Source organism: Cetorhinus maximus, chromosome 16 (genome assembly GCF_964194155.1).
Source record: "Cetorhinus maximus chromosome 16, sCetMax3.hap1.1, whole genome shotgun sequence".
Taxonomy (NCBI): Eukaryota; Metazoa; Chordata; class Chondrichthyes; order Lamniformes; family Cetorhinidae; genus Cetorhinus; species Cetorhinus maximus.
The window spans coordinates 61,036,067-61,059,736 of record NC_135894.1 but is presented as its reverse complement, the minus strand read 5'-3'; the positions used below and the strand labels follow the sequence as shown (position 1 = coordinate 61,059,736).

The 23,670-nt window shown below is 40.6% G+C and overlaps 1 protein-coding gene across 7 annotated transcripts in view; it reads right to left on the bottom strand.

Moving 5' to 3' along the window:
- The window catches only part of LOC144691611 (rho guanine nucleotide exchange factor TIAM1-like), a 312,961-nt gene that overhangs the window by 147,565 nt on the left and 141,726 nt on the right, over positions 1-23,670 (bottom strand). For all 7 annotated transcript variants that reach the window (XM_078559872.1, XM_078559873.1, XM_078559871.1 and 4 more), the window contains 3 exons: positions 22,876-23,061; positions 20,834-20,980; positions 12,415-12,489 (listed from right to left, as the gene is read on the bottom strand). In XM_078559872.1, the coding sequence (XP_078415998.1) occupies positions 12,415-12,489; positions 20,834-20,980; positions 22,876-23,061 (408 nt within the window). The remainder of the gene's footprint in view (positions 1-12,414; positions 12,490-20,833; positions 20,981-22,875; positions 23,062-23,670) is intronic.

Sequence of the window (23,670 nt, the reverse complement as noted above, 5' to 3'; positions counted from 1 at the left end):
CCTTTCCTCATAAGACAATCCCTGCATCCCAGGAATCAACCTAGTGAACCTTCTCTGGTCTACTGCCAATGCAAGTATACCCCTCCTTATTAAGGAGACCAAAATGTATGCAGTGCTCTAGGTGTATTTTCACCAATGCCCTGCACAGTTGTAGCAAGACTTCCCAACTTTTATACTCTATCCCACTTGCAATAAAGACCAACAGTGGGGAGGTGGTGGCGTAGTGGTATTGTCACTGGACTAGTAATTCAGACACCCGGGGTAATGCTCTGGGGACCCAGCAAAATTTGAATTCCATAAAAATCTGAAATTAAAAGTCTAGTGATGACCATGAAACCATTATTGATTGTTGTACAAACCCATCAGGTTCACTACTGTCCTTTAAGGAAGGAAATCTGCCATCCTTACCTGGCCTGGCCTACATGTGACTCCAGTCCCACAGCAATGTTGACTCTTAAATGGCCTAGCAAACCACTCAGTTCTCAAAGGCAATTAAGGATGGGAAATAAATGCTGGTCTAGCCAGCAACGCATGAACGAATAAAAAAAAACATGCCTAATTATTTGCTGCACCTGCATACTATCTTTTTATGATTCATGTACAAGGACACCCAGATACACAGCACTCTATAGTCTCACTCTATTTAAATAATACTCTACTTTTCCATTCTTCTCACCAAAGTGAACAAACTCATATTTTCCCACATTAAATTTCATCTGCCAAATTTTTGCCCACTCACTTAACCTATCTATATACTTTTGCAGACTCTTTGTATTCTCCTCACAACTTGCTTTCCTACCTATCTTTGTATCATCAAAAAATTTGGCTACAATACACTCGGTCCCTTCACCCAAGTCATTAATATGGATTGTAAATAGTTGTGGGCCCCAGCACAGATCCCTCTGGCACCCCACTAGTTATAGTTTACCAGCTTGAAAATGACCCACGACCCTGTTTCCCGATAGTTAACCAATCCTCTATTTGTGCTAATACATTACCCACAACACCATGAGCTCTTTCTTGTGCTGCAATCTTTTACGCGGCACCTTATCAAATGCCTTGAGAAACCAAATGCACTGCATCTAGTGGTTCCCCTTTATCCACCCTGCTTGTTACATCCTCAAAGAGCTCTCATAAATTTAACACAATTTCCCTTTCATAAATCCATGTTGACTCTGCTTGATTGTATAAAATTTTCCAGTGTCTTGCTACTACTTTCTAGATAATGGCCTCCAGCCTTTTCTCATTAACAGATGTCAGGCTAACTGGTCTGTAGTTTCCTGCTTTCTGTCTTCCTCCTTTCTTGAATAGAGGTGCTACATTTGCAGTTTTCCAATCCACTGGAACCTTTCCAGAATCTGGGGAATTTTGGAAGATTACAACCACTTCACCCATTATTACTACAGCCACTTCTTTTTTAAGGCCCTAGGATGTAGGCCATCAGGTCCAGCCGACTTGTCAGCTTTTAGTCCCAAGTCCTAGTACTTTTTCTCTAGTGATCGTGATTGTTTTAAGTTCCTCCTTCCCTTTTGCCCCTTGATTTCTACTTAATTTTGGTACTGAAATAGGGAGGTGCAAGGCTATGGTGGGGTTTGAAAACAAGGGCGAGAATTGTAAAATTTAGGTATTGATGGAGGGAGAGCCAGTGAAGGTCAGAAAGCATGGGGGTGATGGGTTAGTGAAATAGGCAGCCAGCTAGGAGAGCATGAGAATAGTAAATTCTTGAGGTAACAAAGGCATGAATGAAGGATTCAGCAGCAGAAGTACTGAGGCAGAGTCAGAGTTGAATAATGTTAAAGCGGTGGAAGTAGGTAGTCTGGATCATGGTGCGGGTATGTAGTCGCACACTCATCTTGGGGTCTTACATAATACTAAGATTCTGAATGGCCTTGCTCAGCCTTAGACAGTTGCCAGAGATGGAAATGGCAGACAGGGGAACAGAGTTTGTGGTGGGGATCAAAGACGATGGCTTCAGTCTTCCCACTACAAGCTTTTGACTACAGTGTCTCACTTCAGTAGTCTGCAAATATCAAACATGACACTGAGGAAGAACTGCATGAAGGGCAGCTGCTTATTCAGATGCAGAGAAAAATCAGATCACAACAAAGCTCAGTTTTGCATCTTCTGACACATTTCTTGGCAGTGAGCTTCGTGTGACATAGGTGAAAGGTTTAGCAGTGCATCATCCATTAATATAGTTGGTGCATGCCTTTGGAATAGTAAGGAATGGGGAGGACAATGGAGAAAACCTTGCTTTCAAAATTAAAAAATTATAGGCCCAAATCTCCTGTTCAGGATCTGAACCCTGATTTCTGACCTGAACAGACAAAAAAAATACACGTTTTCCTCTGATGCTTCAGGGCAGTCTTCTGATGGAGAATCCTTCCAAACTGACTCAGCGCAGGAAACCTTGGAGGGAGCAGCGGAGGGAATCCGTGCAGAAACCATGCCCTCCCTTTTAAGGCACTAGTTGCCCTATTCTGTTAAGTAGAATTTAAATGTCCCAAAGCTTCTTTGAAAAGCTACAGAAGGAAGATAAGTGTGTAAGGGTTAGGGTGGGTAAGGAGGAGAGGTGGGTAAGCTAAGCGGGTAAGGGGGTAGGGTAGATGGGGTAAGTGGTAAGGGGGTAGGTGGGTAAGGTAAATGGGTAGTGTGGTAGGTGGGTAGGTTGGTGAGGTCAGATCGGGGGAGGGAGTTTGGCGTGTCGGGGGGCGGGGCTAGTCAGGTCAGGTCAACAGGAGAAATCGGGGGTTGGGTGGGAGTCGAGGGGAAGTCAGTGAGAGTGATTGAGGCTCAGTTGTATAGTTACCCAGGTGTTAGACCAGGTTTTAATCTGTCTAACATTTCCTGAGTAACTATTCTAGTAAGTAAGTTGGAACTGTCCAAAGTCTCCGACTCAAACTCAGGGTTGTAGACTCTTTCGGGGGGTCCCGGGGAGCAGGGGAATTGCCCATCAGAAGTTCAAGCTTCCTGGGCAATTCCCAAGGAGTCACTGCATTGGGATTTCCAAGGGAGCCCATAATGCATTTGGCAGGGAGTGGTATGTCCGGTCTCTGACTGTCTGGAGACCGGGTGTTCTGGGCCATAATGTTATTCATAATTCTGTACAACAGTTTGAAAAAAGGCACTGATCAAAATAACTCAGACTTTAAAACCTTATTGGTAGCAGTGCAAAATAAATGCAGCCTGCTTAAAGTAATCCAATGTGCATCATCCACCCAGTGTTGGAATGAACAGCACCAAGTCACCTGCCTGGGAACATAAACAAAATACAGGAGAAGCAATTTCATCTTTAAGAGGTTTGTGATGTTGTGACATAGGCATATCAGCAAAGTTCCCCATGTGACCTCTTTCATCTCTTGTTTGATACAAGGCCAGGCCCGTCCCAGGGTCTTAGCTTTACTTTTTTTGCCAACTTCAGGGAAAACATTCCATATACTTGCAGTTCAAAAGGAAACAAAAAATAAATTTTATTTCAAAGATTTACTGTTTTTCGTAGTTTAGTATAGTCATTCTTATTAATTCTTGGTTTTAAAGTTTGCAATTTTTCTTTACACTGTTGAATCATTAATCAAGATGTACAGTTATAGCTTTAAGTGTTGTGTTAAACACCCATAGCTTTTTTGTTAATATAGTAAATATCTAAAATGCATCCATGGTTCCTGTCTTATAGAAGATCTTTGTTATTTTTAGATTGCATGCAGCCAGACTAACTTTACTGTCTTAATTCTATGCTCACTTAATCATTTATAGATACTGAAAGGAGTTCCCTTGTTACAATGGGCTCCACCCTGGTGCCAGGGTTACAGATAGAATAGAGGGGTTTGATTTTCCCTCTAGCACTTTTACCTAATTATGCCTTATGTTGTTGTGCATGCAACTGGTAGAAAGCAAGTGTCAGCTTGCTTTGTTAAGTAGTATTGCTGCCTCAAAGTCAGGGGTTTTAGAGTTCAAGCTTTACTCCAGGCTTATGTACATACTCTAAGCTGACTCTTCAGTATAGAACTGAAGGAGTGCCATGTTTTCAAAATGTTGTCTTTTCAGGTTAGATATGAAACTGAAGCCCCACCTGCATGTACTGCTGCAAGTAGAAGTTTCCAAGCCACTTTTCAAATAAGAACAGGTAAGTTCCCACAGCAGGAAAGCAAACTAGCAGCTGCATTTGCCTACATAAAAGTGATTACATTTAAAAAGTATTTCATTGACTATGAAGCACTTTGGGAATCCTGAGGACACAAACAATGTTATACAAATGAAAGTTCCATCTTGCTTTCTGAACTGATGCTGTGCATTTTAATTCTAAAGATGCCCCAAAGGCATGCAATGGAAATGTTTTCAGCAAAGTCAACATCAAATATCAGGAACCTCAATTTATCTATTACCTAGACAAAAGGTTGAATTCTTTTTATCTGTCTGGGAAGACAGCTGAGAGGGAAAAGGTATATATAAAGAGTTTTTTTGAGGCAAAAAAGGTTGGAAGGGCAGTTAGGTTTGGTAAAGGGATGTGGTGTGATGGCCTATGCTAAGGCAAAGAGGTTAGAAATGCTTGAGGAAAGTTAGAAGTAATGCTCCCACAAAGCTGCCTAGCCACGTGGCCATGTAACAACCCAAAAGTTCCTGCACAGGTTATGCACACAGGGGTCAAAAAAAGAGGGTACATTGGTTTGAAGGCCTTCTGTTTACGTATTCATCTAACTCTGAAATAAAGCAGCTTAACAATTAATTTCAGACTCACCTTACCTTTTTGAGACTCACATAACCTAGTATTAATTTGGTACACCTTCTAAAATAATGAGGAAGCATACAGAAGGACATGCATAAAAAACACAATATCCAGTTAATATTTCAAGGGGGACATATAGTTGCATCCCCAGGTTACTCTATTATGGTAAGTAAACGTTACACAGTATGAGTCAATTCTACCATGTAAGTGACATGAGACCCGATACCAACTAATTCGAGAAATTATCTACAACAACCCAAATTTGTAACATCCATCCTTTTAGCATTGGGAACTTTTCGCTGAATATGATTTTACTCAGTACCAACCTACTTACGGCATTGGAACTAATGTCATCACTCATACTTCTGGCCATCCTGAATGGCCTTTGTGAGATAAGCTAATTGGCTGAGATAGTCAGACTACATGATCTCGATCTCCTTCCATTCTTAGGAATGCAAGAGTATCTGAAACTGCCGCAAAGCCAATGTAATTGGGCAGAAAAATGGCAAATGAAATTTAATGCAGACAGGTATAAAAAGCAGCCCACATCGTAAGGAACAATTGGCCACAGAAGGACTCTGGAAAATTGCTTTGTCTGAGAACAGATAGAGGTCACATGGGGTTCTCGTCTGACGTCACTGTATTGTACCATCACAAACCTCAAACAGGAAAATATCCTTTAAGCAATGATCTGCCCCAGGACTGTACCCTGATGCCAATTCATGGAGGAAGCTGTCTATGAAGAAAAGTGTCAGAGGTAGGTAATCTATTTTTCTGATCTACTGATGGTACCAGTTACTGATAGCGTTTTATCTTTTCAAACACTAGATGGCATATGCAGCTTGCTAAGAATTCAGTTCTAATTAGCAAATGTAACCAATTTAAAACTGCTACACCTCAAAGTGATTTTTCATTCAATATATTCCAGTACAACCCCCTCATTTGCTTTTAAATAGCAAAATCATTCAATACGTTGTACAATTTTGAACTGAAGCTCTACCATATCTTCCAAGTTATAATTAAGCCCTTGTTAACAGTACATTTCAGCCATTGATGACAACATCTTGTAACATTGGCCTGAGTTTTGTGGCCAGTGGCGAAGCAATTGTTTGTGTCCTGGTCTCAAAGGATGCTTCCCACAAAGATCTAGCGATCTCTTTGGTGTGGCTTTCCCCCATCCCAATGGCAGTTTAAATCTGTTGCCAAATCAAGGAACGTCTTGGTATGCAGATGCAGTGTTGTCAAAAAGCAGGTAGGCAACCAATCGCATTGAAGTATTCACAAAGAGCAAATTAAGGAGTCTAAAGCACTTAAAATCTTTCACTTTTAACTTGAGTTTTCAGAAAGCAAAATATATGTACCTTGTATTATGTTAGAACCTAAAATAAAGTTAACAAGACATGTTTAAAAATTATGTTTTCAAAAAATGTGGAATTTTTACTCACTGCGAACAGATTTGACATCTCAAAAATGTAAAATTATTTTTCAGAGCCAGTGAGTGTTTACCAAGAATTATGAAGTCTGTATGGCAATATAAACCTGGCTATACCTCATTCAACAAGGTGCAACTTTTTCTCGGGTAAAAACCCATCCGGTTCCTTTAGGCAAGGAAATCTGCCGTCGTAACCTGATCTGGCCTACACGTGACTCCAGACCCACAGCAATGTGGTTGACTCTTAAATGCCCTCTGAAATAGCCTAGCAAGCCACTCAATTGTGTCAAACTGCTTCAAAGTCTAAAATGAATGACACCAGATGGACCACCCAGCATCGACCTAGGGCCCTTGGCAAACCCATCCCTGTACAGTTCTCCCTACTAACAGCTTACACCAAAATTGGGAAAGCAGTCCTACTAGTCACGCAGACGAGTCAAGCAATGGCCTGACACAGTCATCCTCATGGATTTTATAGACAATGTCCCCAGACCTATCATTATCATGGTAAGTCTAGACTACTTTAGGACTCGGCTAGTTTGATCAGTAGTGGTGCTACCAAGCCTCTTTTGGTGATGGATATTGAAGCCCCTCGCCCAGAGTACATTTTGTGCCCCTTCCACCCTCAGTAAGTCCTGTCCCATCGACAGGACAGACCCACCAGAGGTGGTGTCACAGTGATATACAGTCAGGAGGAAATTATCCTGAGAGCCCTCATCAACAACTCCGGACCACATGAAGTCTCATGGCATCAGGTCAAACGTGATCAAGGCTACCTTCTGCTGGTTACTGGCTACCAACCCCCCCTCAGCTGATGAATCAGTACTCCTCCGTGTTGAACACCATTTGGAGGAAGTACTGAGGGTGGAAGGGGCACAAAATGTACTCTGGGTGAGGTGCTTCAATATCCATCACCAATAGAGGTTTCGTAGCACCACTACTGACCAAACTGGCCGAGTCCTAAAGTACTCTAGACTGGGTCTTTGGAAGGTGGTGAAGAGGCCAATGATTGGGAAAGCCAACTTGAGCTCATCCTCCTCAATCTACCTGTCGCAGATATACCTGTCCATGACAGTATCGGTAGGAGTGACCACCACACTATTCTTGTGGAGATGAAGTCCCGTCTTCACATTGAGGATACCCTCCATCATGTTGTGTGCCACTACCACCTTGTTAAAAGGGATAGGTTTGGAACAGATCTAACTCAAAACCAGGCATCCATGAGGTGCAGTGGGCCATCAGCAGCAGCCAAATTGTACACAACCACAATCTGTAACCTCATGGCCCGCCATATCCCCCACTCTAGCATGACCATCAAGCCAAGGAATCAGCCCTGGTTCAATGAAGAGTGCAGGTGGGTACGCCAGGAGCAGCACCATGCATACCTAAAAATGAGGTGTCAACCTGGTGAAGCTACAACACAGGGCTCCTTGCACGCTAAACAGCGAAAGCAGTATGCGATAGACAGAGGTAAGCAAACCCACAACCAAAGGATCAGTTTTAATCTTCACAGTCCTGCCACATCCAGTCGTGAATGGAGGAGGACAATTAAACAACTAACGGGAGGAGGCGGCTTCACAAAAACCCCATCCTCAATGATGTGGGAACCCAGCACATCAGTGCAAAAGACAAGGCTGAAGCATTTGCAGCCATCTTCAGCCAGAAGTGCCAAGTGGATGATCCATGTCGGCTTCCTCCAGAGATCCCCAGCATCAAGCATGCCAGTCTTCAGCCAATTTAATTCACTCCACACGTTATCAGGAAACAGCTGAAGGCACTGGATACAGCCAAGGCAATGGCCCTGACAATATTCTGGCAATTGTACTCTGGACTTGTGCTCCAGAACTAGCTGTGCCCCTAGCCAAGCTGTTCCAGTACACTGGCATTTACCGGCTATGAGGAAAATTGCCTATGTTCTGTCCACAAAAAGTAGGACAAATCCAACACGGCCAATTACCACCTCATCAGTCCACTCTCGATCATCAAAGTGATGGAAAGTATCCTCGACAGTGCTATCAAGCGGCACTAACACAGCAATAACCTGCTCACTGACGCTCAGTTTGGGTTCCGTCAGGGCCACTCAGCTCCTGACCTCATTACAACCTTGGCCAAAAGAACGAACAAAAGAGCTGAACTCAAGAGGTGAGGTGAGAATAACTGCCCTTGACATCAAGGCAACATTTGACCAAGTGTGGCATCAAGGAGCCCTAGCAAAACTGGAGTCAATGGGAATCAGGGGAACAGCTATCCAATGGTTGGAGTCATACTTAGCACGCAGGAAGATGGTTGCGGTTGTTGGAGGTCAATCATCTAAGTTCTGGGACATCGCTGCAGGGGTTCCTCGGGGTAGTGTCCTAGACACAACCATCTCCAGCTGTTTTATCAGTGATCTTCCCTCCATCACAAGTTCAGGAGTGGGGATGTTCACAGACGATTGCACAATGTTCAGCGCCATTCATGACTCCTCAGATTTTGAAGCAGTCCATGTCCAAATGCAGCAAGACTTGGACAATATTCAGGCTTGGGCTGATAAGTAGCAAGTAACATTCACACCACACAAGTCCCAGGTAATGACAGTCTCCAACAAGATAGAATCTAACCAACGTCCCTTGACATTCAATGGCATTACCATCACTGAATCCCCTGCTAACATCATCCTGGGGATTACCAGAAACTGAACTGGACCAGCCATATAAATACTGTGGCTACAAAAGCAGGTCAGAGGCTGGGAATTCTGCATTGAGTAACTCATTTCCTGGCTCCCCAAAGCCTGTCCGCCAACTACAAGGCACAAGTCAGGGATGTGATGGGATACTCGCCACTTGCCTGATGAGTACAGCTCCAACAACACTGAAGAAGCTCAACGCCATCCAGGTCAAAGCAGCCCACTTGGTTGGCGTCATCCAACACCTTAAACATTCACTCCTTCCACCACTGACACACCATCTACAAAGTGCACTGCAGAAACTCACCAAGGTTCCTTCAGTAGCACCTTCCAAACCCGTGACCTCTACCACCTAGGGCAGCAGATATATGGGAACACCATCACCTGCAAATTCTGCTCCAAGCCACACACCTTCCTGACTTGGAACTATATCACCGTTTCTTCACTCTCACTGGATCAAAATCCTGGAATTCACTTCTTAACAGCACTATGGGTGTTCCTGCAACATAGACTGCAAGGAGGCAGCACACCACCACCTTCTCAAGGGCAATTAGGGATGGGCAAAAAATGCTGGCCCAGCTAGTGACACCCACATCCCATGAATGAATAAAAAAACAATGAGACTAACAGCATTAAGAGTGATTGCAACAGAGGCAACAATCTGTGGGAACCTCTAAAGTGCATACTAGGGAGCAGTGCAGACCCACTGGCAGCACATTCTAGATTTGGGCTATTCTGTGCATGTCCGAAGTCCCAAAGTCCCTGTCAGTTTCAGTGGCATGATGACAGTGAATGCTGACAGTTTCACTATATTTACCACAACAAATTCCTAGCGAATACATTATGATGGATTTGAGATTGTTGCACCACAAAAACATAAACCAAATTACCAAAAGTGACAGCTGCTGATTAAACCAAGGAGTTCACTATTGCAGAAATGGTAGTTACCTAATATGCTTTCTAATCCTAATATGTTGCTAGGTATTCGTGTTCATTGCTGGGACTCTGGGAAATTATCTAAAATTTCTTGCCCTGACTTTATATAACATATGCAAAAATCATCCTGTCTCTCTTTCACATTTTCTGTACTGAAATTAACCAGTATGTAAACACATCTATTATAATTTTCCAAGATACACAAAGTCAGTTCAACACAGTGATGAAAAAGGTTTTGTTGTCAATTCTAACTGCTAAAAACTCAAGTTGTCATGATGCTGCCAACTAGAAAATAATTCACAGAAAAATCTATATATTATACGTAAAGAAAGATGAATGGGCTGTTTCTATATGAGCTACCAAATGGCTGTACAATCTAGCTGATTATCAACCTGAAACATTAACTCTATTTCTCTCTCCATAGATGCTGCCAGACCTGCTGAGTATTTCCAGCATTTTCTGTTTTTATTTCAGATTTCCAGCATGTGCTTTTATACAATCTAGTTCTCCAGTTTCACTAATTCAAGTTAGCTTACCGGAATTTGGTCCCTTTAGAAAATTTTTAATTTTAGTATTTTTATTCCAGTGTGTACTTCATGGAAAACAGAGTCAATTTCCTCAGCTGCTTTACTGCTTCCCATTTCACTGTTAGAAAAATATCTTCAGTAGCTCCAATGAAACCAGGAATTCAGACCAGCCTCAGTCATCGTAAAGGTGGAGAAGCCCTGGAAATCATGCTACTGGTTGGGGATGCACACAAGTTGTATCCCCAGTTATAAAAACAAAAAACTACTGCGGATGCTGGAAATCCAAAACAAAAACAGAATTACCTGGAAAAACTCAGCAGGCCTGGCAGCATCGGCGGAGAAGAAAAGAGTTGACGTTTCGAGTCCTCATGACCCTTCAACAGAACAGTTCTGTTGAAGGGTCATGAGGACTCGAAACGTCAACTCTTTTCTTCTCCGCCGATGCTGCCAGGCCTGCTGAGTTTTTCCAGGTAATTCTGTTTTTGTTTTGTATTCCCAGTTGTTTGCTCTGTGGTGAGGTGGTCATGGACTACAGGGAGAAGGTATGATCTCAACTGCCTCTCAGCATCTGAGAAAATTGACATTTTTTAAAAAGTTTGGATGAGAGTATTTTCCTCCTTAAAACGAAGGAATATTTTTCATAAACATTTTCTTGGAAAACATAAACCTACCTTCCCTATTAATTGTGCAGTAAAATAAAAGAAATTAAGAAATGTGCATATGGGTATAATCATGTAATGAAGTGAAACTTGTGTAATTTTATCTCAGAAAAAGAAAGTGCTCTCAAATTATAAACTAAAATCAGTCAGATTGTTTTTTCATGCCATGGAGGAACCAACAATTTACTGAGGTAAAATTCCACCAGTACTTTGCCAAAATGGACATTATTCATTTCTGAAGCTTGACAGTGAATTTGATAATGTGAGCATCACAGTCAAACCCAATGCTGTCCTCATTTGATGTCCATATGAACACAGCCAGCAGAGATTGTTCAAACAGCTAGCAAAAATCAGGCACCCTGGCCAAACTTTCCACCTCCCCCTTCCCTAACTCGGGGGAAGACAAATGTAGTAGCCCTGCTCCTTAGCCAGATGGTAATACCCAAGGCTGAGATTGAAAGTAGATTTTCCTAGTCTATGTATCTCCACTACTCACTGGATAAATTACTGAGCTACCTGGGGGCAGTGGATGCTGAAGGGAGGTTGAACAATTAGATTTAGTGTCATAAAGTCCCTGTTAACTCAATACAACTACTTCTCAATAAACAAATAGAACAATATTTCCCAGAAGTTTCAAAGGATTTGGCAATTATATCAATTCTTTTTAAAGGATAATGCTGTTTCATGATTTCAAATAAACAGTCATCTTATATTTATTAAACAGAGCAAATTCTAGTTGCTACATTGATATTGAACAATTTAAATGAGCATCAGTAGGATAATACAGCTGATGCATTTCTAGACACTATACTGACACTCATTTAGGGGGAATTCCAGGTCCAGCACTGCACTACTGAATTTGGTTTCCTTAACCTAGCAGCAACAAAAATAAACAAACTTTTTATAGTTCCATTATTCTGTGACCAGACTAAGAGCCATATTTTGCACTACAAAGACAAGTGATCCTGGTTTCTGTAATGGCAGACTGGAGCAAATCCCAGGTGCATAACTACGCTTACATCTCTGCTTCCTCCAGCAAATATTAGTCCTAGTTGCTTCTCAGGTAACAAGAAAAAATGATTGAGGGGTGGATCACTTAGTGTCATTTAATGGTATGTGTGCACTCTCCGAGATAATTTTATGCAACTACTTGAGGGGATGGGGAGGGGGGGTTGCTAATCTTGAATAGACAACAGCAACCCAAAAATGAAAACTGTTTTATAAATGGCCCCTAGTTATGAAAGTTGCTGTTACAGGAAAGAATGCTCCTTTAGGAATAAACAAAATATCCTGACATTTTTATTTTTCTTCAAATTTGGTATTGATGCAAACCACCTCTTTCAAGTCTTGGTCAGGCACAAAATGGCCCTTGTGAACAATACAAACTGTACAATATCAATGTGATCAATCTGATTTCCATGTTATCTATGCTTTATTCAAGCAACAGGTACACTTGATCAATACATACTTACACTACTATCTGTTGAACAGTCATCAAAAATGCCTTCCAAGGATTTTTTCAGTGTGGCTTCACTATCACCAAAGAGCTTAAAAAAAAACAAAAATATGTTTAAAATATTTAGACAGTAACTTATGCCAAAAATATAAATATAGCCACAATATGATGTAGTAAAATTTGCAGAAGACACAAAACTTGGAAGAGCAGTGGAGTTGAAGGAGGCAGCTCTGAGCCTACCAATAATGGACAAATGTATAAACGCATAATGGTAAAATGTAAAATAACAAAGTCCTAAGCAAGGATGAGGTCCTAAAAGCAGAATATAGGGAGTTAGGAAGTAAGTTGAAAAGTTGTACCTCAAAGGTAGTGATCTCAGGGTTACTACCAGTGCCACGTGCTAGTCAGAGTAGAAATAGCAGGATATATCGGATGAATACGTGGCTGAAGAGATGGTGTGAGGGGGAGAGTTTCAGATTCCTGGGACATTGGGACCAGTTCTGGGGGAGGTGGGGCCAGTACAAACTGGAAGAGTTACACCTGGGCAGGACCAGGACTGATGTCCTAGGGGGAATATTTGCTAGTGTGGTTGGGGACGGTTTAAACTAAAATGGCAGGGGGGTGGGAACCTATGCAAGGAGTCAGAGGAGGGGGAACCAAGGACAAGAACAAAAGGCAGAAAGGGGAATAAGAAAAATGATAGGCAGAGAAATCAGGGGAAGAATCAAACATGGCTTCAGTGAAAAATAGTGGGAACGGGACAAATAATCTTAAAAAGACAAGCCTTAAGGCTTTGTGCCTTAACGCGAGGAGCATTCGCAATAAAGTAGATGAATTAACCAAGCAAATAGATGTAAACAGGTATGATATAGTCGGGATTATGGAGACATGGCTGCAGGGTGACCAGGAATGGGAACTGAATATCCAGGGGTATTCAGTATTTAGGAAGAACAGACAAAAAGGAAAAGGCGGTGGAGTTGCATTGCTGGTTAAAGAGGAAATTAACACAATAGTGAGGAAAGATATTAGCTCCGACGATGTGGAACCTGTATGGGTAGGGCTGAGAAACACTAAGAAGCAAAAAACGTTAGTCGGGTTGTATATAGACCCCCAAACTGTAGTGGTGATGTTGGGAATGGCATTAAGTGGGAAATTAGAGACGCACGCAATAAAGGAACATCTGTAATTATGGGTGACTTTAATCTGCATATAGATTGGGCAAATCAAATTAGTAACCCTAACGTAGAGGAGGAATTTCTGGAGTGTATATGGGATGGTTTTCTGGACCAATACGTTGAGGAACCAACTAGAGAACAGGCCATCCTAGACTGGGTACTGTGCAATGAGAAAGGAATAATTGGCAATCTAGTTGTGCGAGGCCCCTTGGGGATGAGTGACCATAATAAGATAGAATTCTTCATCAAGATGGAGAGTGACGTTCTTGATTCTGAGACTAGGGTCCTGAATCTTAATAAAGGAAACTACGATGGTATAAGGCGCGAGTTGGCTATGATGGATTGGGAAACATTACTTAAAGGGATGATGGTGGATAGGCAATGGCAAACGTTCAAAGAGCGCATGGGTGAACTGCAACAATCGTTTATTCCTGTATGGTGCAAGAGTAAAACAGGAAAGGTGGCCAAACCATGGCTTACAAGGGAAATTAGAGATAGTATTAGATCCAAGGAAGAGGCATACAAATTGGCCAGAAAAACAACAGACCTGAGGATTGGGAGCACTTTAGAATTCAGCAAAGGAGGACCAAGGGATTGATTAATAAGGGGAAAACAGAGTACGAGAGTAAGCTTACGATAAAAATAAAAACTGACTGTAGAAGTTTCTATAGGTATGTGAAGAGAAAAAGATTGGCAAAGACAAATATAGGTCCCTTACAGTCAGAAACAGGGGGAATTTATAATGAGGAACAAAGAAATGGCTGACCAACTAAATACATACTTTGGTTCTGTCTTCACAAAGGAGGACACAAATAACATACCAGAAATGTTGGGGAACACAGGGTTTAGTGAGAGGGAGGAACTGAAAGAAATCAGTATTAGTAGGGAAATGGTGTTGGAGAAATTGATGGGTTTGAAGACCGATAAATCCCCAGGGCCTGATAATCTAAATCCCAGAGTAATTAAGGAAGTAGCTCTAGAAATAGTGGATGCATTTGGTGGTCATCTTCCGAGATTCTATAGACTCTGGAACAGTTCCTACAGATTGGAGGGTAGTTAATGTAACCCCACTATTTAAAAAGGGGGGGTAGAGCGAAAACTGGGAATTATAGACCAGTCAGCTTGATGTCGGTAGTGGGGAAAATTCTAGATGTCATTATAAAAGATTTAATAGCTGAGCACTTGGAAAACAGTGCTAGAATTGGACGAGTCAGCATGGATTTATGAAAGGGAAATCATGCTTGACAAATCCACTGGAATTTTTCGAGAATGTAACTAGTAGAGTTGATGAGGGGGAGCCACTGGGTGTGGTTTATTTGGACTTTCAGAAGGCTTTCGACAAAGTCCCACATAAGAGATTAGCGTGTAAAATTAAGGCGCATGGGATTGGGGGTAGTGTATTGAGATGGATAGAAAACTGGTTGGCAGACAGGGAACAAAGAGTAGGAATAAACGAGTCTTTTTCCGAATGGCAGGCAGTAACTAGTGGGGTACCACAGGATTCGGTGCTGGGACCCCAGCTATTCACAATATATATTAATGATTTAAATGAGGGAACCAAATGTAATATCTCCAAATTTGCAGATGACACAAAGCTGGGTGGGAGGGTGAGCTGTGAGGAGGATGTAGAGATGCTTCAGTGCGATTTGGACAAGCTGAGTGAGTGGGCAAATGCATGGCAGATGCAGTATAGTGTGGATAAATGTGAGGTTATCCACTTTGGTAGCAAAAACAGGAAGGTAGATTATTATCTGAATGGCTATAAATTGAGAGCGGGGAATGTGCAACGAGACCTGGGTGTCCTCATACACCAGTTGCTGAAGGTAAACATGCAGGTGCAGCAGGCGGTAAAGAAGGCAAATGGTATGTTGGCCTTCATAGCGAGAGGATTTGAGTACTGGAGCAGGGATGTCTTGCTGCAATTATACAGGGCTTTGGTGAGACCACACCTGGAATATTGTGTGCAGTTTTGGTCTCCTTATCTGAGGAAGGACATTCTTGCTTTGGAGGGAGTGCAGCAAAGGTTTACCAGAATGATTCCTGGGATGGCGGGACTGACATATGAGGAGAGATTGAGTCAGTTAGGATTATCGCTGGAGTTCAGAAGAATGAGGGGGGATCTCATAGAAACCTATAAAATTCTAACAGGACTAGACAGGGTAGATGCAGGAAGGATGTTCCCGATGGTGGGGGAGTCCAAAACTAGGGGTCACAGTCTGAGGTTACGGTGTAGACCATTTCGGACTGAGATGAGGAGAAATTTCCCATCCCTACCACAGTACCAAAATGTTTTTATTAAGGACACAATTAACAACCTATGTGACTGTGCCATCCTCATCCTTCAGAACCCGTTTGAACCCTTTGACAATACTGACCACACCATCCTTCTCCAACACCTCTCCACCATCATCCAGCTGGGTGGGCCTATTCTCGCCTGGTTCCTATTTCCAAACCGTTACCTCTGATTCTGCACAAGGTTCTATCTTTAGCTCCCCCCTATTTCTCATCTAAAGTCTGTCCCTCAGCAACATAACCCAAAACCACAGCCATGGTTTTCACATTTTGCCGACTCTACCTCACCATTAGCTTTCTCAATTCTTCCACGAGCAGGAATTTCTTCCAACTAAAGATAGAGAAGACTGAAGCAATTGCCTTTGACACCCACTACAAACTCTGCTCCCTAGCCACTGATTCAATCCCTCTCCATTGCAACTATCTTGAGACTGAACCAGATTGTTCGCATATGACCTCAAGATGAGTTTCCAACTACATATCTGTGACATTAATAAGACCGCCTATTCCCACCTCCGTAACATTGCACAGCTCCATCACCACCTCAGCTCATCTGTTGCTGCTGAAACCCTAAAGCATGCTTTGTTACCTCTAAGCTCGACTATTGCAATCCACTCCTTGCCAGCCTCACACCTTCTACCCTCCCTAAACCTGAGGTCCTCTAAAACTCTGCTGCCCTTGTCGTAACTTCCACCGCGTTCCTTTCACCCATCACGCCTGTGATTTTTGACCTATATTGGCTCCGAGTTAAGCAACACCTGAATTTAAAACTTTCATCCCTGTTTTCAAATCCCTCCTTGGTCTTTCTGCTTCCTATCTCTGTACTCTCCTCCAAGCAGGAAACCTGCAATCATCTAATTCTTGCCTCCTTAGCATCCCCAGTTTTAATTGTTCCACCATTGGTGTTGTGCCTTTGACTGCCTAGGCCCTAAACTCTGGAATTCCCTCTAAATCTCTTCACCTCTATTTCTCCTCCTTTAATACACTTCTTAAAACCTACCTGTTTCATCAAGCTTTTGGTCATCTGCGCTAATATTTCATATGGCTCAGTGTTAAATTTTGCTTCATAACACTCTTGTAAAGTGCCTCGAGAGGTTTTATTACATCAAAGGCGATATAAAAATACAACATTTTTACTATTATCACTGTTGTGGTAGTCTGACAAAAAAACTTAGTGAGATTATACATCATCATCAAATCCATTGATTTTTCATATAATGTGTGAGGGGACAGAGTAATGATTATAGAGAATTTCAATTAATTTACTAACAGACCATGAAGGACAAAGAAGAGGAGAAATTCCTGAAATATGTACCAGAGAACTTCTTTGATCAATGTGTCTCCAGCCTAATGAAAGAAGCAGTGCTGGATCTCGTTCTTGAGAATGAGATCTGTTGTAGATATCTTTAAGGTACAGAGGTGCCAGTCACTCTCATAAACTGTTGTGAGTGCCTTGCTTTCAGAAGTGTCCCTATGCAGCTCAGTATCTAATTTTGCAACTGAATAATCAAGATGTGTAACAATAATACCACCCCTGTGATCTGAACTGGATATTTTGCTCTCTTATGTATCATTAATCCTTTAGTAGGTGGACTGAGGAACACTTTAGTGGCCAAGGCCTGACACAGATCATTAAGCTGTTTTATCTTAGTGACAACAATGAACATGCCAACTAACAATTAAAGCAAATCCCACCTCCTTTATTCTTTGAAAAATTAGCAAAAAAAAACATGCACTATCCCTTGTTGGGGACTGACTGACTTGTTTTTGATATTACTGCATCTTTCTTTCTAGACAACTTTGAACTGTAAAAACTCACCTCCTGCAAAAAAACAGATCTGAAAATATCAGTAAAAAAGTGACCATGAATGTGAAAAAAAACAATCAATTCACTCATGTGCTTTAGGGAAGGAAACCTGCTGCCTTGGCCTTGTCTTGCCCACATTTGGCTCCAGTCCCATGCAAGCATAGTTAACAGTCCACTACCCTCTGAAGTGGCCAACCAAGCTGCTGAGTTGTACCAAACCTTGGGAATTCAGTTATAGGCAATAAATGCCAGCCTTGCCAATGATGCCCACATCAAGAATGAAGAAAAAAATTGTGAATAATAACTTTAACACCCTGCTCTACTAAAGAATTGCTGCATGGTTTCAAAACCATGGGTCAAAATCCAGGAAATCCCTTCCTGACAGCACCATGGGAGTGCTTACACCACATGGACTGCAGCGGTTCAAGGAGGCAACTCACCATCACGTTCTCAAGGGCAATTAGGGATGAGTAATAAATCCTGGCCTAGCCAGCGAGACCCACATCCCATGAATGAATAAAAAAAAAGTTGAAATGTCCCTGTTATTTTCTACAGCAGTAGCCTGCAAAGGTTGCTAGGGAAAAATGTTGCTAGGTTACAATATAGGTGACAATGATGAAATGCAACTTTGTGAAGAACCATTTATATTAAAAAGAGGCAATTCAACAGAACACAAAACCTTCCTGCTCATTTTGTTTAGTTTTTCTTTCCCTCTTGACAAGTTGTGTTTAAATTGTGTTTGAATTTTTCCCCATTGCTTTTCTTTATCCAGTTTTTATTCTTCACAATTTTGTATTATTTATGTTTCAACTCTTATAATTCTTAGCTCGCTCTCTCCATTGTAGAAAAATGAATTGAGGTGTCTGTTTATAAAGTAAAGAACCGTAAGCATAATGTATTGATATGATTTTAGTTTAATACATAATAAATGCTTAACTGGCCTCTGAAGTGGCCCAGCAAGCTGTTCAGTTGCATCAAGCCATTAATAGTTGGCCCACAACCACTTTCTAGGATTAATTGGGATGGGCAATAAATACTGGCTCTGCCAGCGATACCCATATCTCAAGAATTTTTTTCTTTTAAATGTAATCTCACACTTCATCAGTAAATTGAATGGGTGCAGCATTGAGCAGAACTACATAACAGGGTTCTGAAAGCACCTGGATCGGTTCCGCAATTGGGAATCACAGAGAAAGGGATATAATTATTTAGCAGTGGGATCTTTGGGTGGGGGTGGGCCTGGAGTTGAAGTCTAGTGAGCTTTTGAGCATTGGAGGAGGACAGCGTCTTGAGGTGCCACAGATTGCCACAGCTGCACACTATGGGTCGGGGGAAGCAGTGCTGACATGTTCAAGCATGTCAGAAATATAAGCACTGAATTCCCTTTGGTTCCTTTTGGACCCTCAAGTGTCATCCTGCCATATATCCCACCATCAGCCTTCTCCTCAGCTTTGAGCCATCAATCACATCTCTCAACAAACAAAAAAGACCTCATAAAAATGCTCAAAATGTAATCATTCATACAATTTCCAAGTTCTTATGCAAACAAAATGTACCTTTTAAGCCTCAAAGAGATTTGCTGTCTTTTTTAGAAGAGCAACGATTTACCTAATTTAAGAACCAAAATGAATGGCTTACCACAATGGACAAGGAAAACAGCCAAGCAGGAGAAACACAATAACTCAGATGTATCTTTGATTTAGATTTAAACATTCAGTGATTAATGATAAGAATTTACAGATTTTCACTAGAAGTTATCCAACTACTCTCCTTGCTTTGATTCATATATTCCTCATCTCTTCAATTCAAATTTGCTTCTGATTCACTTTGAGTCAATGAATGAAATGCCACAGTCAAGGTGTGATTTCATACAAAGTAAAATGTTATACAACAGAGTGTCTGCACAGGAACAAGACTTTTAACATACAATAGGATAAACTGCTTATATAGACAACTTGATCTCCAGTGATTCCCTTTACAAGAAGTCCATTAGGCTCAGTGTTTTATCGCATGTCCTTGATCATACATCTTTTGGCACAGAAGTGAATCTTCTGTTGTTTTTCTGATAAAAGAATAAGTTGTGGAAGAGAGATGTCCTGGGTTTGCAAGGATTCTGGATGGGATGTGGGAGCAGTTAAGAGAACCAAGTAAGTTAACTGCTGGGAAAAGAATTGGATGGAGGAAACTACTGAGGTTAATTAAAAGTGAAAGCGGCTTTCCCCCATGTGCAGAATTATTTAATCTAACTGGTCTGTGGCATGAGCAAACTGATTTAACATCTACCTACAGCGAACATGAAAAACACAATTAATTTTTCAAAAACCAATTAAAATAATTTTCTTCACTATCTTGGAGAACATATCTAGTGTAATCAATGTATTTATACTTATATTTCTGTTTGGTTGGCTGCATTTGACAATGATCAAAAAAACAAGGCAAAAACATCTTGAAATACTTCCATGTCAACACTAAAAAAGGGAAATACCTGAAGTGTTCAATAAGTAGCATGTACATTCGGTTTTAAAATAACATGGAATGGTCACAGCACAGGAGGAGGCCATTCATCCCATCATATCAGTGCTGGCTGTTTGCAAGAGCAACTCAGTTAAGTACCACCCCCTAACCTTTTCCTGTTGCCCTGCTAATTTTTTCCCTTTAGATAATTAGCCAATTTCCTATTGAAAGCCATGATTGAATCTACCTCCAGCATACTCACAGGCAGTTCATTCCAGGTTCTATCCACTCACTATGTAAAAAAGTTTACTCTCCTTGTCACCTTTGATTCATTTGCCATTCATCTTAAATCGGTGTCTTTGGATCCATCTGCTCCTGCAGTCCCTTTAGAAATGTATCCTTTTCTTTATATTGTCTCTCATTCTTCCGACCAAAATGTATCATTTCACATTTTTCTGCATTAAATTTCATCTGCCATCTGTCCAACCACTCCACCAGCCTGTCTATGCCCTCTTGAAGTCTATCATTATCCTCCTCACAATTCACAATACTTCCAAGTTTTGTATTATTTCACATTTCTAAATTTTGTGACTATATAAAAATAAAATCCAATATTAAAGGTGAGAATCTTCATTCTTATGTTCTTAGTTCCTTCAAAAATTCTTTCTGCATTAAATTGGAATAAAATAACTCATACAATATCTAACCTGATTAATGCTAGGTCTTTCTCTTGCTTTCTTTCTTGAATTTGTATCCAATCCCCACAGGGAGGAAAATCTGTTCTTCCGTTTGCTTACTGATCTGGAAATTGCCTGAGTTTGGTTTTTCAAACCAGGTTCAGTGCGGGCTGCCACCTAAAATAACAATATCACACTTATTTTGAGACAGTGATAAAAGATTGGCTGTTTTCATGTATAATAGATATCATTCTTTAAATACCACATAACCTGTGCAAAAAAAAATACAGTTGAGAATATCAAAAGAATATATGTTTCTTTGCTACATTTTTCAGGCAGATTTACAATTGTCTGTTATTAAATTTATGAAAACTTCTGACCTTCATTCAACTCAGAGAAACATTTAAATAAGTGTTGTGACAAGACCAGTAAGACGCCCTCTTTTGTGATCAATGGATAGATATAGTGGAGAAGGACCATCTAATTAAATTAGAATAGCATCTGTCTTATGAATGGAAAAAAGTAATAAAATAGTAATTGTATTTACCAACAAAAACCACACAAACAAAATATAAAATCAAAAATAAGAATATTGGGGGGGTGGGGCGGGGTGCAGTGTGAAAGAGTTATCAGATTTGACACTTTAGCATTTTACTTTCTATGACTTTTTCCCCCATAAAAATATTTAACACTGAATTTTCAGATGGTCAGTATATTTTCCATGTACACTTCCACGAGCAGTTACCTCTTTTGTATGCATTTCATATTAAAATCTGGATAGGTTGCTGTTAATTGTCACCACTGATTTTCAAATATTAGAACTACAGCAGGGATGTTCTATCCTTTACACCACTGCGCCAGCATATTATATGAACATTTCCCATAAACAGCTGGAGTCTGTTCTACCCCTTTTTTCAATATAATGGATTATCTGTATCATTGCACACAGTGAGTTGACTTAAAGGGGCTGTAGAGTTATGGTAATGATGCAGGCGGCTGCTGAAAGGATTTGGAAAAATATTTGTGATGCACTTTTCATTGACTACTGGAAAATTTAAGCCAATTAAGATTTTTGTGCACAGGACACTTCACAGGTACAATAAATACATACCAGTTACAACATTTTTAAAAAATGTTTACTTGCGGCTTGTCTGCATCCTATTCAGGGTAATAGGAGATGCTGTTTGTAAGGACAGAGAACACTATACCATGAAATGTACGATGTAAATGTCTGCTGTTGAAGTGTAGCTTTAGAAGCACAAGGCATAATTGCTCTGCCACCTGGAGTCAAATGAGAGGCTGGTTACTCTTACCAGATTTTCAGCATAGAGGCTTTCTTTTCATTTTTTTTTTACAAAAATGAACCACTGAAGTCAATGAGAAGCTATTTCCTGTTTCTGGAGATGTTATTCTATTGCCAGGTAATGAACAGCTTTCCTTTACCCTTTTTCCTTGCAAGTTTAACAAATGTGGAATTTGATGAATGCATCTAAAAACTTAAGTCTTGCGTTTAACATGCATGCATTCACCATGCTTAAATCCTCAAAGTCTATGCACACTCCCATTCGTTGGCAAATTTTCATGAAACACCAATAAATCACAACTGAACAATTCTCTTCTAGTGAAAGGTGACTGAGTACCTGGTGTCCAAACTCAGTCATCTCCTGCTCTGAGCCAGGGACCACTGTTTCCAGTTCTGTAATAAAAACTTTACTATCCAAGGGAATATAAATGACACCCAATCAAAGTTTCATATATGCAATATATACAGTTTTGTCTACTAAATGATTGCTATAATCTACTCACCTGCAGTTGGCCCTGAAATATATTGATCTCATTAAATCACCTGAACACTGTGGTTACACTTGTATTGCACAGTTTTATATGTTATATAAACTACATAGATGAGCATTAAATAAAATCAAGATGTGGGATAACACTGTTGGTTTTAAAATGTTTACAGTCATTGATTAAATTTCTATTTATCTTGCAATAAACTATTGCTGGTTCATGGATCTACTAAGATGCTCCTTCCTTGTATTTATAGCAAAATCTAAATGCAACAAACTCACCAAGGCATGGAATGAGGACACAGAAAAAATACTTAGACGACCCATGGCATGTTTGGTTGGCCGACTTGCAAATGCAAGAAGTCTTTTTGGATTTGGTAACTCTCCACCTTGAAGACTTGCCATATAACAACGATGTCGAAAAAGATCAATCTGAAACTGTTCTAGATTTTGCTCCCATAAAAAGATCTGTTTAAAGAAGAAAGAAAATGGAAATCAAAATACATTCTTCATTATTACCAAAACAACATATACATACTGTTATATTGTATCGGAAGACTACAAGGAGTGACTAGTAATCAGATATCTCCTTCTCAGAAACAGGTACACAATGTGAAAAAGTTTTATCAGTTGGTAAAACAACATGACATCATTCTGCCAGTGGATGAAGCAAAACATGGACTATTATTCATCGTGACTAAAAAAAAAACAACTCCTTATTCAGATTAGATCACTTTCAAATTCAGTAGTAACTGCATTTAATGTTTTGCCAAACACAAAATCCAAGTAAAAATCCGAGTCATATCAATATTCAGTATACATAAAATATATGCGCGATGACACAAAGACAGGCAGGAAAGTAAATTGTGATGAGGATATGGAGTCCACAAAGGGATTTGGATAGGTTAAGTGAGTGGGCAAAAATTATCAGATGGAGAATAACATGGAAAGATGTGAACTTGTCCACTGTGGCAGGAAGAATAGAAAAACAATATATTATTTAATTGGAGAGAGATTGAAGAACTCTGCGGTACAGAGGGACCTGGGTGTCCTGGTACATGAATCACAAAATATTAG